This window comes from Lathamus discolor, chromosome 6 (genome assembly GCF_037157495.1).
Source record: "Lathamus discolor isolate bLatDis1 chromosome 6, bLatDis1.hap1, whole genome shotgun sequence".
Taxonomy (NCBI): domain Eukaryota; kingdom Metazoa; phylum Chordata; class Aves; order Psittaciformes; family Psittacidae; genus Lathamus; species Lathamus discolor.
The window spans coordinates 92,208,008-92,220,809 of NC_088889.1; the positions used below are offsets into that span (position 1 = coordinate 92,208,008).

General features: G+C 44.6%; 1 protein-coding gene across 6 annotated transcripts; it reads left to right on the top strand.

The window, feature by feature from the left end:
* Positions 1 to 63: 63 nt before the first annotated feature.
* On the top strand, positions 64 to 12,774 carry IL4R (interleukin 4 receptor). Of its 6 annotated transcripts, none has more exons than XM_065684983.1 (10): positions 64 to 83; positions 2,191 to 2,304; positions 5,281 to 5,422; positions 6,272 to 6,426; positions 7,338 to 7,492; positions 8,050 to 8,206; positions 8,959 to 9,058; positions 9,672 to 9,741; positions 9,882 to 9,958; positions 10,061 to 12,774. In XM_065684983.1, the coding sequence occupies exons 2-10, from the start codon at positions 2,235 to 2,237 to the stop codon at positions 12,216 to 12,218; spliced, it is 3,084 nt and encodes a 1,027-aa protein (XP_065541055.1). In that variant the 5' UTR covers positions 64 to 83; positions 2,191 to 2,234; the 3' UTR covers positions 12,219 to 12,774. The 6 variants fall into 6 exon arrangements, with proteins under 6 accessions (XP_065541055.1, XP_065541056.1, XP_065541060.1 ...); XM_065684984.1 differs by having other exon boundaries at positions 10,064 to 12,774; XM_065684988.1 differs by having other exon boundaries at positions 9,882 to 9,962; positions 10,064 to 10,150.
* The last annotated feature ends 28 nt before the right edge of the window (positions 12,775 to 12,802 follow it).

A 12,802-nucleotide genomic window follows, 5' to 3' on the forward strand; every position in this document is an offset into this window, starting at 1 on the left:
CGTGTCCGGCGGACCCGGTCCAGATCGAAGGCCGGGTGCGGGAGCTCGCCGCGCCGCGCCGCGCCGGACCCGGACCAGGCCAGGTACCTCCGGCGGCTTCTCCGCCCCTGCCGGCTCGGTGGCCGCGCGGGCTCCTCCCTGGTGCGAGCTGTGGCGGGGCCGGGTTCGCGCACGTTGCGGCCGGGGCCGAGCGGGCACCCGCGGCGCGGGGTGCGGGGCGCGGGCGAGCTGCGGGTGCTGCTCGGAATGTCCGGGGCGGCGGGGCCGGGGAGGGTTTCCCTTGTCCCTCGCCGCGGCCGCTGCGGCGAATCCCGACAAAACGGGTGGCATTTGCAGAGATGTCCTTTCTGCCGCAGTGCCGCCCGGCGGGGGCCGGACGGGGTGGCGGAGCACGGGCTGTGGTGCTCACGGTTTGCGCTTGGAGCGGGTGTTATTTCCAGCTTGTCCCGGTTCGGTCTGTGCAGTAACGGAACGCCCGCAGGGCTCCACCTGAGGCCCCTGCCGTTCGGGGCTGCCGTGTCCTTATCCCCTTTGCTGACTTCTGTCACCTCGGTACGCGAACATGCTGGGGAGCGGGAGCTCCAGCTGAAGTCATCGCCCAAATCTAAGTCGCCCGCGTTTTTCCAAGAGAACCCCTCTGCTCATTTTGAGAGGCTCTCCCCGTATCTGTCGGTAGGGGTTTATCCGGTTGTGCCCCGTCCAGCTCCAGAAATGCGCATACCCTTTTGTGTGGTGGTGTGTAAGACATTAGCTCGAGGTATCCCAAATTACATGAAGGAATTTGTGGAATGAGGATTAAAAGGACATTAAAGTATTAGTAAAATCAGTCGTTTAAAGAGAATAAAAAACGTCTCGGTCCGTTGAAATCCACCAGTCTGAAGTACAGTTTCTTCTTCAGTGATCCTACAAGACAGGAAATCCTGTGTGAGACAAACGCAGGGGCTAGCAGACAGCAAAGCTGTTCCCTGTTAACATCTCCTCCCTTTGCATCGGGTTCGTCGTCCACTGCTGTTGCTAAAAGAAAGCTTCTGGTTTTGTCAGCAGCGTTTTCCCAGTGTTTGCAGTTGGAGCCGCGGGGCACCTCCGCTTGCTGCATGCGCAGAGCTTCCCTCCTCCGGGGAGATGGTTTTGCTGTGCCGTCTCTGATTCACCCAGGCTTGCGTGATGCGGGACTCCGCCAAACTTTGTAGTTTCTTGGAACTTCAGTCATGCAGCAGTTACTTAACAATGGGCTGGAAAGCGAACACTTCCTCTCTTGGGAATTCCAGGGAAAACTGGGGAAAGCTGAAGGATTTTTGTATGCTGGAGCAGTTTGCTCTTTTTTTTTTTTCCTGAGCAGCAGCAAAGGCACTTGTGTTCTTCTCAAGTAATTATTACTATGCTCAGTCATGTTTTGTTCTGAAAATGTGAAAAGCTCAAAATCTGAACCGCATTGGGTACATTTCTAATAACATGAACGTTGGTAGCCACAGCTAATCCAAAATATGATATTCCCCTGTGTGGCTGTGTTGCATCAGCAAAAGAATCTTGGGGAATCATGTGTTTGAGAGTCTTAAATGAATTATTTCATCTGTTTCAGTTTACTTGAGCAGCTTCGCTGTGCTTAAGGAATTCTAATATGTGAAAGCTGCATAATTTTTCTCTCCAAAATTGTGCTGGTTATATCATGACTTAGGTATGTGTTTCACAGCTTCTAATTATTTACTGGTTTAATGAATCTGCATTCTGCTGAAGCAGGGATCAGAGGTCTTTACTAAAATCTTTTTCAAGAGAATGATATTACAGCGGCAATGACTTGGGGAAAACACTTTAGTAAATAGGTCAGACACTTTATGCTTAGATTCTTTCAGTTATCTGAGTGGAATCATAAGGCTCTGGAAATGTGTTGCTTGTCAGTGATTTTGGTCTAGTCTTTGCCCTTTCAATACCTCACTGGCAGCTTTGTTTTTCTGGTAGCTAAAATGGGTGTCTCCAGTGCCAGGCCAGGATCCTGCAACTCAAACTGCAGAAAAGTCTTCGAGCTCATTTGTATTATTCTTGTACACTTCTCATTGTTCCATGAACTGACTTTAGGGGGATGAGGTGCTGCAGAGGATCTGAATCCTAACATCTGGCAGAAGCAATAAGAACTACGCCTTTACCTTCACTGGGACACTGATGTAAGCTTGTAATAATGTTTTCTGTTGGCAGAATTTCAGCACATCTTGTCCTGCAGAGCCTAGCCAGTGTCAGTGATGGCAAGGCTTCCAAGTGCTGCGCCGCATACCCTGTGGATCCTTTTCTTTTCATATACAACAAATGAAGGTACATTTGTTAATGTTTTCAATGATTAGTCTGAGGGTTTTATCAGCAATATTTTCCCTGGCCAGTAGGCAACACCATTACCATTCATTAACTACCATATAGAAGTACCCGTATACTAGAGCAAGTCCTAAGGTTTTTGGTTGGGGTTTTTTTTGTTGGTTTTTTGTTTTTGTTTTTGTTTTTTTTTTTATTTACCTTTTCCTTATAGGCAAGAAAAAATAGGAATTTGCGGGAAGGAGGAACTGAAGTTTGGAATGTCATCTCCCTGCTTCACCATTACCTAACCTCTTTTGGACACTTTGCTCCAAACAAGGTGCTCAGCAGTAACCCAGGGACATCTCTAGAAATCCCATAAAAGTAGAACGCATCCCCCGTTTTCTGTAAATTTCCTTTACCAAGTTTTAATTTTACACATTTTTCCCCTGATTAACTGCATGTTTCAGGTTTCTTCAGCATGATGTTCTAGTTGGGGATTAAAAAATAAATCCAGTATTTCAGTTCCCTTTTTTAACTGTGTGAACTGAAATCAACCTCTGTGCTCTATGTGGTTTCTAAAGGAAATTCTTCTATGTCTGAGGTTTAAACAAAGTACGGTGTACCAGAGATGAAAACGGAGGTGACAGGAAAAGAGTAGAGAAAATAATGTACAGATCTGGAAAGACCTGAGGACACTGGAAGGTAAAGCAAAACTGCAGATCAGCGTAGCTTAACACAGCAGGAGGAGCTTCATTTAGTTGAGGTGTTCTTGTGAGTGTAAGATCATTAACACATTGAAAAATAATGTTGATCTTTAAAAGGCTTCAAAAGTCTGCTTTCTTCTGATGATTCCTGGGGCTTTTTGAAGAATCAGGGACTGTGCAGAAGGAAAGGGAGCTGAATGTGGTGCCGCCATCCAGAAAGGATACCAGTGATAGTTCTAACTAAACTAACTAACCAGCTAACTGATGTTCTAACTAAAAACATTTTCTAAGTATCTGAACACCAATGAAGCTGTGAGCTGCCTCACACCCGGGTTTAGAACCAGTGGATATACCAGACAATTCAGATTATTATTTGTACAGAAGTTTTAAATGGCTCTTTTACATTGCCAAGCCTCCTCTTGGCGTGAGTGAGCCTCGCTGAGGTGACTGAGTTTACTCACGTGACTCAGGCCTGCTTAGTAGCCACGTTTTGTGGGAGACCTTGCAGAAAGGCAAGCGCAATGATGTGTGCTTTTTAATGCGGGTGAAAGACCATACACTGAGAGTTCTCAACAGTGAAGTCTTCATTTGAATCAGGTTTTTATTGAAGTACCAGAGGGTCTGGTGGTAGATCCTGTTGTATGTTATGTATCTAAAAGGCATTTGAACATTGTGTTTATTTTACTTGCAGATGCTGTACTATATCAGAAGTTATATTAGAATGTTAGACGAGTGGACCACAGAAAAGTAGAAATGAAGGAAGGATAAAATGAAATTAGGTATTTTTGACAACAAAAGGTTTTGCTTGGAATAATCTGAAACTTAAGTATCCATTGGAAAGAACAAGCCTGTGAAGAAGCAGTGACTGAAGGACAAGGACCTTACAGGATGTGAATTGTTCACAACTTACTTAATCCTGAATTTGTAATGCAAATGACAAGAATGGAGAATTAGTAATGATCTGGGCCTTGTGAACAAATCTGGCCCTTGTGTAATTGCTGTAGGAAACCTTCTAGCAGAGCCCCTTAGGAAGCTGTCAGAAAAATATCAATTAATGGGATTCTAAGCCCCAGCAAAAGTTATTCTATATTCTGTTGACTGTTGAGCAGGAGAAGAGGATTTAGATCTGTACAACTTGTGCAGGAAAAGAGAGATGTTGTTAATATTTACCAATAACAGAGAAGTCAAACATTAGACCAGGCAAAGGATTGTCTGGGCTGATGAAAGTAGTGGCCATTTCTGACTGCTTCATTTAGGAATGGCTGCATTCTGGTCCCATATCTGGCTCACTGTCAGTCCTGATAACCGCATGACCTTACTGTCACACAGCTGCTCCTCCTCTGTGCTGTATTTCACTCATGTCAAGTGCATCGGAAGAGCGTAAAACGAGGCAGGGAGGGGTGCTGAGGGTTGCGTATTCCATTTCCCTTCCCAGAACTGGCAAAGAGAGTTTAACCAATGTCTTCTATGGTGGGGTTTTTTTTTTTCCTTAAATGCTGCTAGTGGAAGATTGTAATTGTGAACACTGGGAGTGCAGAGAGTTTGGGCTTTGCTGAACCTTCTCAGTGCCTGGAACAATGTGACTTAATCTCTCCAGGTCTCTGAACACTATCATAACAATGAAAAGTAGAAGACAGAACAGGAAATACTGAGTGAAATTAAGAAAAGGTGTCTACTAGGAGAAAGTCTGTGATAGGAATTTCTTCTAGGCAATGGGGGAACTGCTTTGGGGAGGCAGAAGACATGCATTGGGAGGCTTAGAACCATTGTAGGTAAAGCAGGTGTGCGTGCCTGTGGGCAGTGACTTTGAGTTGTTAATTGTCTACATTTTGGCTTTTGAACATTTTGTATTTAACACATAGGATGATGCGGTCTTTTAATTAAATGTTTTGTAATTAAACTGAAAGCTATCAGAGTCAGATTTTCTATGGTTGGAAGAATGTTGGCTGAGTTGTGCCTTTCTATTTCACTATTACTACTGCAGACCTTTATCCTGACAGATCGTAGACAATCACAGAATCATAGAGTAGTTAGGGTTGGAAAGGACCTTAAGATCATCCAGTTCCACTCCCTCTGCCATAGACAGGAGCGCCTCACACTAAATAAACGTCTCCAGAAAGGTGGAGACATTTGGTGACTTGCATCTCTGTCCGTTTACCTCGAACATGAAAAATAACGGTGCTTGCACTGAATTCACAGGGGTTGCTCTACTCCCTTTAGATGGAAAAGTGAATGTTTCTGCCTAGTGTTTTTTTTTTTATTCTTTTGCTTCTCCTTGTGTGCTGCTTCTCCCTAGTCATGGCTGCAGGACACGTGCAGGAATTTGCGTGCTTCACAGACTACGACAAAGAGCTGGTTTGTCACTGGAAGGTGCCTGCAAACATGAATTGCTCCAAAGAATTCCTCCTCTACTACAGGAAGGAATTTTTTTCTCTGCCGTAAGTATTTAATAAGATGTTACCAGTGTTGAAATTTCGTCTGTCCTGTAGCTGGTATCAGCTCTGATCCCCTCCCTCTGCCATGAGTGCCTGAGACAAATGTAATCCTGGTTATTATTCTTGCCCGGAGGATGAGGGGTTGCAGCACACTCTTCAGTGATCTGTTCTTCTGCAGACCTCTGCACACTTAGAATAGAGGAGTGATCAGGTCCCACCTGTAGCAGTGGTGGGGCTCACATAAGTTTACCAGACCTTAATTTCATGCAAGATGTTACCTCCTTCAGGAGAAATCTGACCTGATTTCCCCATACACAGCCTGTGTGAAAGGTACCCTGCAGCCCAGGTGATTATCTCTGTTCACAGTCTAACTCCGTGTTCAAACACAGGCTGTTGTCCCTGTTATGCAGCAGGGCCAGTTGTCATCTCCTACAAAGGAAGATGCATTTGTGCTCTGCTGTTCCTCTCCATGTGATTTCTGCACACAGACATCCAAACAACCTCACTGTGTACACCATAGTAAACCTGCTCATATGCTAGCAAGCTGTTGGTCTGCTCCTTCAGAGGTTGGAGCGTGATGAAGTGTTAATTTTCCCTCTTGAGATCAGTCCTCAGCCTTTCTGTCAGGTTTTATTTGTGCAATACAGATACCCAAAGGGTGTCTGGGGAGGACAGGCTTTTTGGGGGAGCTCAGTTTTGGTTTGGATTTGTTTGGGCTAAACATTTCCAGGAACTGAGCTTACGTGTCTCAGGTTTGATTAGCTCTACACATTGGGAAGCTTGATTTCACCCTTTCAAGAAATAGTGTGCCACACTCTCTAAACATCACGTCATTTTCTGTCTGTTTTCCAGAAACAGTGTGTGTGTCCCCAAGAATGGGAAAGAAAGTTTAAGGTGCACTTGCACAATATGTCCGGATTATTTTGTATCAGGCCTCACATATGTTCTAGCTCTACAGTACAATGGGACTGATATGTGGAATTACAGTGTTACACCAGCCCTGGTTGGTAAGAAACTGTTTACTTTGTCACCAGGACATCTGGCTGCAGGCTTTGCAATCCTAGCTGACTCCTCATTCAAGTCACTGGAATAGTTTTCCCTTATCAGAGGTGAAAAGTGTTATGCTGGCTTAAATGCAGACTCCATTTGGCTTAGGAACCTGATTCTGGAGTAGGTTCTTAAGAAAAGGGTCTAAGTAATGAGGCAAGCAGGGAGTGATTCTTTCTCTAGCAGTACACTCTCAGTTGCCAGGAAGCAGCAGTTCTGGGGCTTAGGCATGTCTTTAATGCATTTTTCACTTGTGGCCGTGGAATTCAGGGATGAAGAGGAATGTGCCACTTCTAGGTTCTAGAAAGACACTAGGTTATCCCTGCTGAAATTTCTTCCATTTGTGCCTCTGCCACACTCTGTTTTTTCATACAAATTGAGTCATCCCCACAAGCAGAAATTATTACAATAATTGCTGTTGGATTATAACAACCAGTGAAAAGAAGGTAATGACCCCACTCTTTACAAGACAGAGCATAGGAACAGTTTCTATTTTTCTACAGGCACCGTGTTTGTTTATAACAGCGTGCTTGTTCATAACACTTGTCACCTCAAGCACTCAGAGAATCAGTCACACACCTCAGGCAGGCATTCATCTGCATTGTTGTGTTTTTCCAGGCTGAAAGCTGCATCCAGTGCACCAAAAGTTTGAACTAGCAGTTTGTTCAGCCAGCTTGAAGAGTTAGTACTTGTTAATGAATACCTTGCAGTTGCTCTTTTTTTGGCCTCTGTATCCTTGTGCTATACAGTGAAAGGGCTAAATGCATTGACTGTGATGAGATTCTGGTCTCTAGTGAATGTTTGTCTCTGCTTCTCTCCATCAGTGCTTTGCTGTTGCCATTCTTTTTGATTGTATTTTTTTAATGTACAGTTAAGCCAAGGCCCCCCCAAAACCTTGCCATTGAGAAAGCTGAAAATGGTAATTTCAATCTGAGCTGGGAGGAGAGCTACTCTCCTCCATCCATGCTCTTTGGACAGCCAGTCATCCATGAAGTGAAATACTGGAGGAAACAGCACCCGACAGAGGTAAGAGAAAGCCAGTCTCTTCATTTTCTATCTCTCTCGAGTTCTCAGGCCTAAAAAGTCCTCTGAAAAGTCTAGAAACCTTTTAATGAATAATGGTATTGCTGCAGGTCACGTTGCCCCAGAGTGGTTCAGCAGGGCTTCAAAGGATTGAAATTCTTCTGATTGCCACCCCAGAATTGTCTGCTGCTCACAGTAGACAGAGCAGAGATTGAAAATACAACACTTCTGTTCCCTGAACTTAACTTGCTCCTTAGGCATCAGGAAGCTGGAAGCTGCTCATGACTCCGTGGTCCAGTTGAGGCATTTCAGCCACCTCTCAGCACTTTAGGAGAAGGCTTTTTCTGGGAGGGTGAGAACATGCTTGGTGGCATGTTACAAATGTCACCCACTCATGACAACAAAAGGCAGTATCTCATACACCAGCTAAGGTACACAGTCATTCATTTGCTCACTTGTCAAGGGCCACTGAAACACATAACACCATTGTTACTTAATTGTTGTCACTGACTCTTCACCTCAGAAGGAAACCAAAGGGAAGTTTCTCATCTCCTTTTCAGGTTTTTGTAAAAGCAATTAACTACCAGGCAAAAAGCTTTGAAATCACTGCAAGCTCCTTGAGGAGAGGCTATGATTACGTTGCAAGTGTGAGGTGTAACTACACGGACTACCCGGCCTATTGGAGTGAATGGAGTGAAGAAGTTGAATTTTACTGTGGTGAGTGTTGTAACAAATACCAGCCGGATAAAGGGATGGTGCAGTTTTACAAACAAACCCTCAGCTCTCCTCTCAGAGAAGGGTTATGAATCAACATCTCCATCCTTTTGAATGTATTGCGGATATACCTGTAAAGGCTTCCAAACAGACTGAACATAAATAGGGAAACTGAGGAAGAGAAGACTAATGGAAGTTGGATTGCTTAGCCTTGTGAAAAAAAAGCTGAAAGGGAATGGGTTTATTCTCTATTCTATTTCATGAAGTAGACACCAGGGAAGAAGAGAGATTTAAACTAAAAAACACCATTGACATAAGAGCAAGTGGGTGTGAATGAACAAGACATATTTAGGCAGCAAATTAAGCAATACTTTAGCCAGCAGAGAGCTGAGGGTTTTGGAAGCCTCTGAATTGCAACAGAGGGGACAAGAAGCATAGGTGCACTACAGAGGAGATGATATTGTTAGGGACTATATGAGAGGTTGTCCCCGAGAGCTTGCAAATGGCCTCACAGTACAGAGTGTTGGCTCCTGACACCATAACTGGTTGCAGTATCTGCACTGCTGTGTCAGACATGCCACACACCATCACCACTAGTAGCTGTTTATGTTCTGTTGTTTATCTGCTGGAGACTTGATTTTACATCCTCCGAAGGAGTGTTTTTTAAGGCGCAAAAGAGCAGCAATGAATTTCATATTGCCAGTACCTGTATTTAGATGCACATACACATGTAAGTGTACGTGTGTGTTCAACAGAATACCGAGTGACAGCTGAAGACATTCTGCAGATGGCTGTTCCTGTGTCCTGCATTCTGATTGTGGCACTATCTGTTGTTTGTTACTTCTGTTTTACCAGGTACGTAGCGTGCTGTCCACTGGCTTCCCAGAACGGCACTTTAAACAGATAGCAGTGTTGCTGTCAGTTAGCTGAGTGTCTTGGTCAGGAATCTAAGGGTTTGCTTTTCCTCAGCACCTGTATCTGGCTCTCTACAAGCAACAAACGTTTTATAAACATGAATCAGTTGCACTCCCATTTTCCGAGTTGTTCTCTATTAATGTTCTCTATTAATCTCATCAGAACGGGCTTGTTAGAGTGTCCAAACAGGCCGTACTTCTGGGGTTTGTCAGGTTTTGGCCCATCTTTGCTGGAGGTCCAATAATGATGGTCAAATACCTGTATTTATTTTTAAATTTCTTAATGTGAAAGTGGGATCCCAACTGTTCTGTGCATCAGTTCAAACATGATTAGAAGAATGTGCGACACTGGTTTTGTAGAGCAGTCATGCACCAAACGTACAAATATCTCTGCGATAGTTTAATGAAAAGCAGCACTTGAAGATGCACAGAACAAGCACTTCCTCTTGTTGCAGTGCAGGTGGCTAAGAGGGAGAGAAGAACAGAAGAGGGACATGCAAACTGATCAAGCCAAAATGCAGTCAAAGCAAACAATTTTAATTCTTCCCTTGCAGAATGAAGAAAGAATGGTGGGATCAAATCCCAAATCCAGCAAAGAGCCATTTGGTCGTAAAAAATTTCAAGGTAATTTAAAGGCTTTGCCAAAAAAAACTTTTTCCTGATCACCAGCAGTAGAATATATAATAAGTGCTATTGTCTGGCTGGTGCAGGGGTTCTGAAATACAATTCACATGTGTCCTAAATCTCATTTGTATCTTTATTAGTTTTCAGTTTTGTGCTACATTGATGAAATGAAGCTCCCTTTCCACGACTTAAAACAGGATCGTATGGAAAAGGAAATGTAGGTAAAACAAAGGAGGAAAAAAAACCAAACTGCTTTGCAACATGAAGTAGTTCCCTCTTACATAAACATTAACTCTCCTTTCCTTTTGATTTCTAAAAGCAGAAGTTGCAAGAACTGCCTGGCTCAAATCTTGTCAAGCCAAAACTTCAAGGGAAAAGACAACACCAGAAATGTTGAGAAATGTTGCAGTTGCCACAACAAGTCTGGAGAGTGGTTTCCAAAAGGCAGCAGTGCAGTTTTAACCCCTGAGACAGTTCTGGTTGAAGAGTCGATAGAAATTTGTGGACGCTTAACAGACATTGAGGCTGAGCACCAGGAAGAGACTAGTGACCATATCGCTGTGTTCGAGCCTTCCGAGAGCAGTGTCAGTGCTTTCAGAGAGCACACTGAACGCAATGAAGCACTAGCTAGCATGTTTATTAAGCTCGTGGCAGATGAAAATATGCAAGACCATAAAGATCCAGACATCATCATGGGTGAGAACAAAACCTTTGAGAAACTTGGGTCAGAAAATCCCTCACAGCAAAATACAAATGAAAGCACAGCCCAGAGCTGGCAGCTGTATGATGTTTCTGTTTTCACCAGAGCTTCTCAAGATGACTACAATTGTAGTACAGCAAGCAAGAAGTCAGAACAATCAGAAGAATCCTTTGAATCTGGCTATCACAGCTCCAGCATAAACTCTGCTTCTCTGGATGCAAGAGAACTTCAACATATGGTTCATCCAAGCCTTTTTCTATGGAGTTCCGAAAGTCAGCATGATTCGTGTGTCCTGATCCAGGAATCTCCAAATAAACCACCATTTGGAACCAAAAAAGACAGAGTCAGCAACCCTGCACGCAAGAGTTTTGATACCCTTCTGTCTCCATCCGTGGGGCTGTGTAGCTCTGCATATAAGAGCTTTGACACCCTTATGTCTCCATCCATGGAGCCCTGTGGTTCTGCCTACAAGAGCTTTGACACCCTTACATCTCCATCCATGGAGCCCTGTGGTTCTGCCTACAAGAGCTTTGACACCCTTACGTCTCCATCCATGGAGCCCTGTGGTTCTGCCTACAAGAGCTTTGACACCCTTACGTCTCAGTCTGTGGCTGACAGTAGCCTGAGTCTGTACTTTGAAAATGTGTGCTCCTCACCACCTTTAACACAGTTTTCAGACACACCAGAACTGAGCTGCAGAGATCAAATTTATCAGCCCCCTTGCAATCAGACATGTTACACCAACTACAGATCTCCGTGCACTGAGCTTGATGTTCACAGCACCTCTTCAGAACATAGTGATTTTCCATCTTTCCCCACACATGCAAATGACAGTGCTTCAGCTTTCCTGCCAGAAGAAGAAGTACATAACCAAGTAACATACCAAACTGTTCAAAAGAAAGCCAATGTCATTTCTTGTCCCACTGGACCTCAGCCATCTGGTTATCAACCTTTTGATAATGTAGTTAAGTGTAATGGTACATACCATGACAATGACAGTGAGGTTATCTCCAGGTCACAGTGCGAATCCTTTACTCATCTTTTGTACAACAGCCTGAGAGGAACACCTCCAGAAATGATGATCTGTGAACCTGACCTGAAGACAGATGACCACGAATGTTTGATTGCACAGGGTTTTGATGGCAGAATTGTCCCAGATTTAGTCTTTAGTGAGGATGTTGCACAGACCGGTGATGGCAGCCTTTGGATCATGACCTCTCATGAGCTGTCTGGTGACAGCAAAGATGAAAATACCAGCAGAGAGGAGCTGGTGTTGCATGTGTTAGAGCCAAAGTGTCAAGATTTTAACAGCAGAGAGAGAACTACAAAGGGGACAAAGTCTAACAGCTTTAAGTGTACTGGTAAAGGAATGCAGGAGAGCAGCAGTAACAGACTGAATACTGCCTTCCACAGCCACTTGAGGAAACATGGCAATGCAGGGGAAAATCAGGAGGTGATGGACCCCGCAGTAGGCAGGAGGTGCAGCTCTGCAGCTGCTTTACCAGAACAATCACTGGCCAGCACTGGGCTAAACTTAGAAAGAAAAACTGCAGAGCCCCCAGAGCTCCTGGTCTCAGACAAGTTGATGCCTCCTCTTTCTGTGGATAACTCCTGTCCTGCTGATTCTCACACTGTTCACAGTGAGGCTTCCAGACAGGCACCTGCGGTTCAAAAAAGACCAGTAGAGCTTTTGAGGGAAAACAGGGAGAATGAAAGAGAAATGATTTGTGTACAAGGCCTTCTCCAGGAGGACAACTGCTACATGAAGGTCGCCTAGCCATGTGCCAGGGCTGCACCAAACCAGTCCTTGGAAATAAACTGTATCGCAGATTGAAATGTTGCTTGTTCTTCCAGTCTTGACTGAAGTGAGGACTGCTGCAGCTCAGACAAGGGTTCAGTTGGGATGTGATACTCGTGCCTGCTGCAGGGCTGGCAACCAGTATGTGATGCAGGCCCCTGGGGAGGTAGGGGTTGGTACCTAACAATTGCAGCTAGAGCTCTGTCAGGGTTGCAAAGCCAGAGCTAAAGCTTCTCTGGCCTTGACTGTTCTCTAAAGTCAGAAGCAGCTGCATAATGTAGGAGTTCTTGGTTCAGCTGCTGTGGTTGTGCCCCAGCTCTGTGTTGCTTGGGAAGCACAGAGAGGTGATGCAGAAGATGCTGACACACTTGGAAGCAGGATGTAGGTGCACATCAAAGGGGAGCTTCCGTAACTTATTTATCGGGGTGAAGGGAGGAGGGAGGTCCTGTGTGCCTAGCCCCAGCATGGGGTATTGTTTCTACACATGCTCAATCAAGACCCAAAATAAAGATTCCTGTTATTTGAGCTTACACAATGCTGTTACTGATGATTAGTTTCTTATT

What these genes read in the sequence shown, in the direction of transcription:
- IL4R (XM_065684983.1), top strand. Translation starts at nt 2,235, where the DNA reads ATGGCAAGGCTTCCAAGTGCTGCGCCGCATACCCTGTGGATCCTTTTC. An exon ending in AAGGAATTTTTTTCTCTGCC is followed by an intron (nt 5,423 to 6,271) that starts GTAAGTATTTAA and finishes TCTGTTTTCCAG; the next exon opens with AAACAGTGTGTGTGTCCCCA. An exon ending in TGTTACTTCTGTTTTACCAG is followed by an intron (nt 9,059 to 9,671) that starts GTACGTAGCGTG and finishes CTTCCCTTGCAG; the next exon opens with AATGAAGAAAGAATGGTGGG.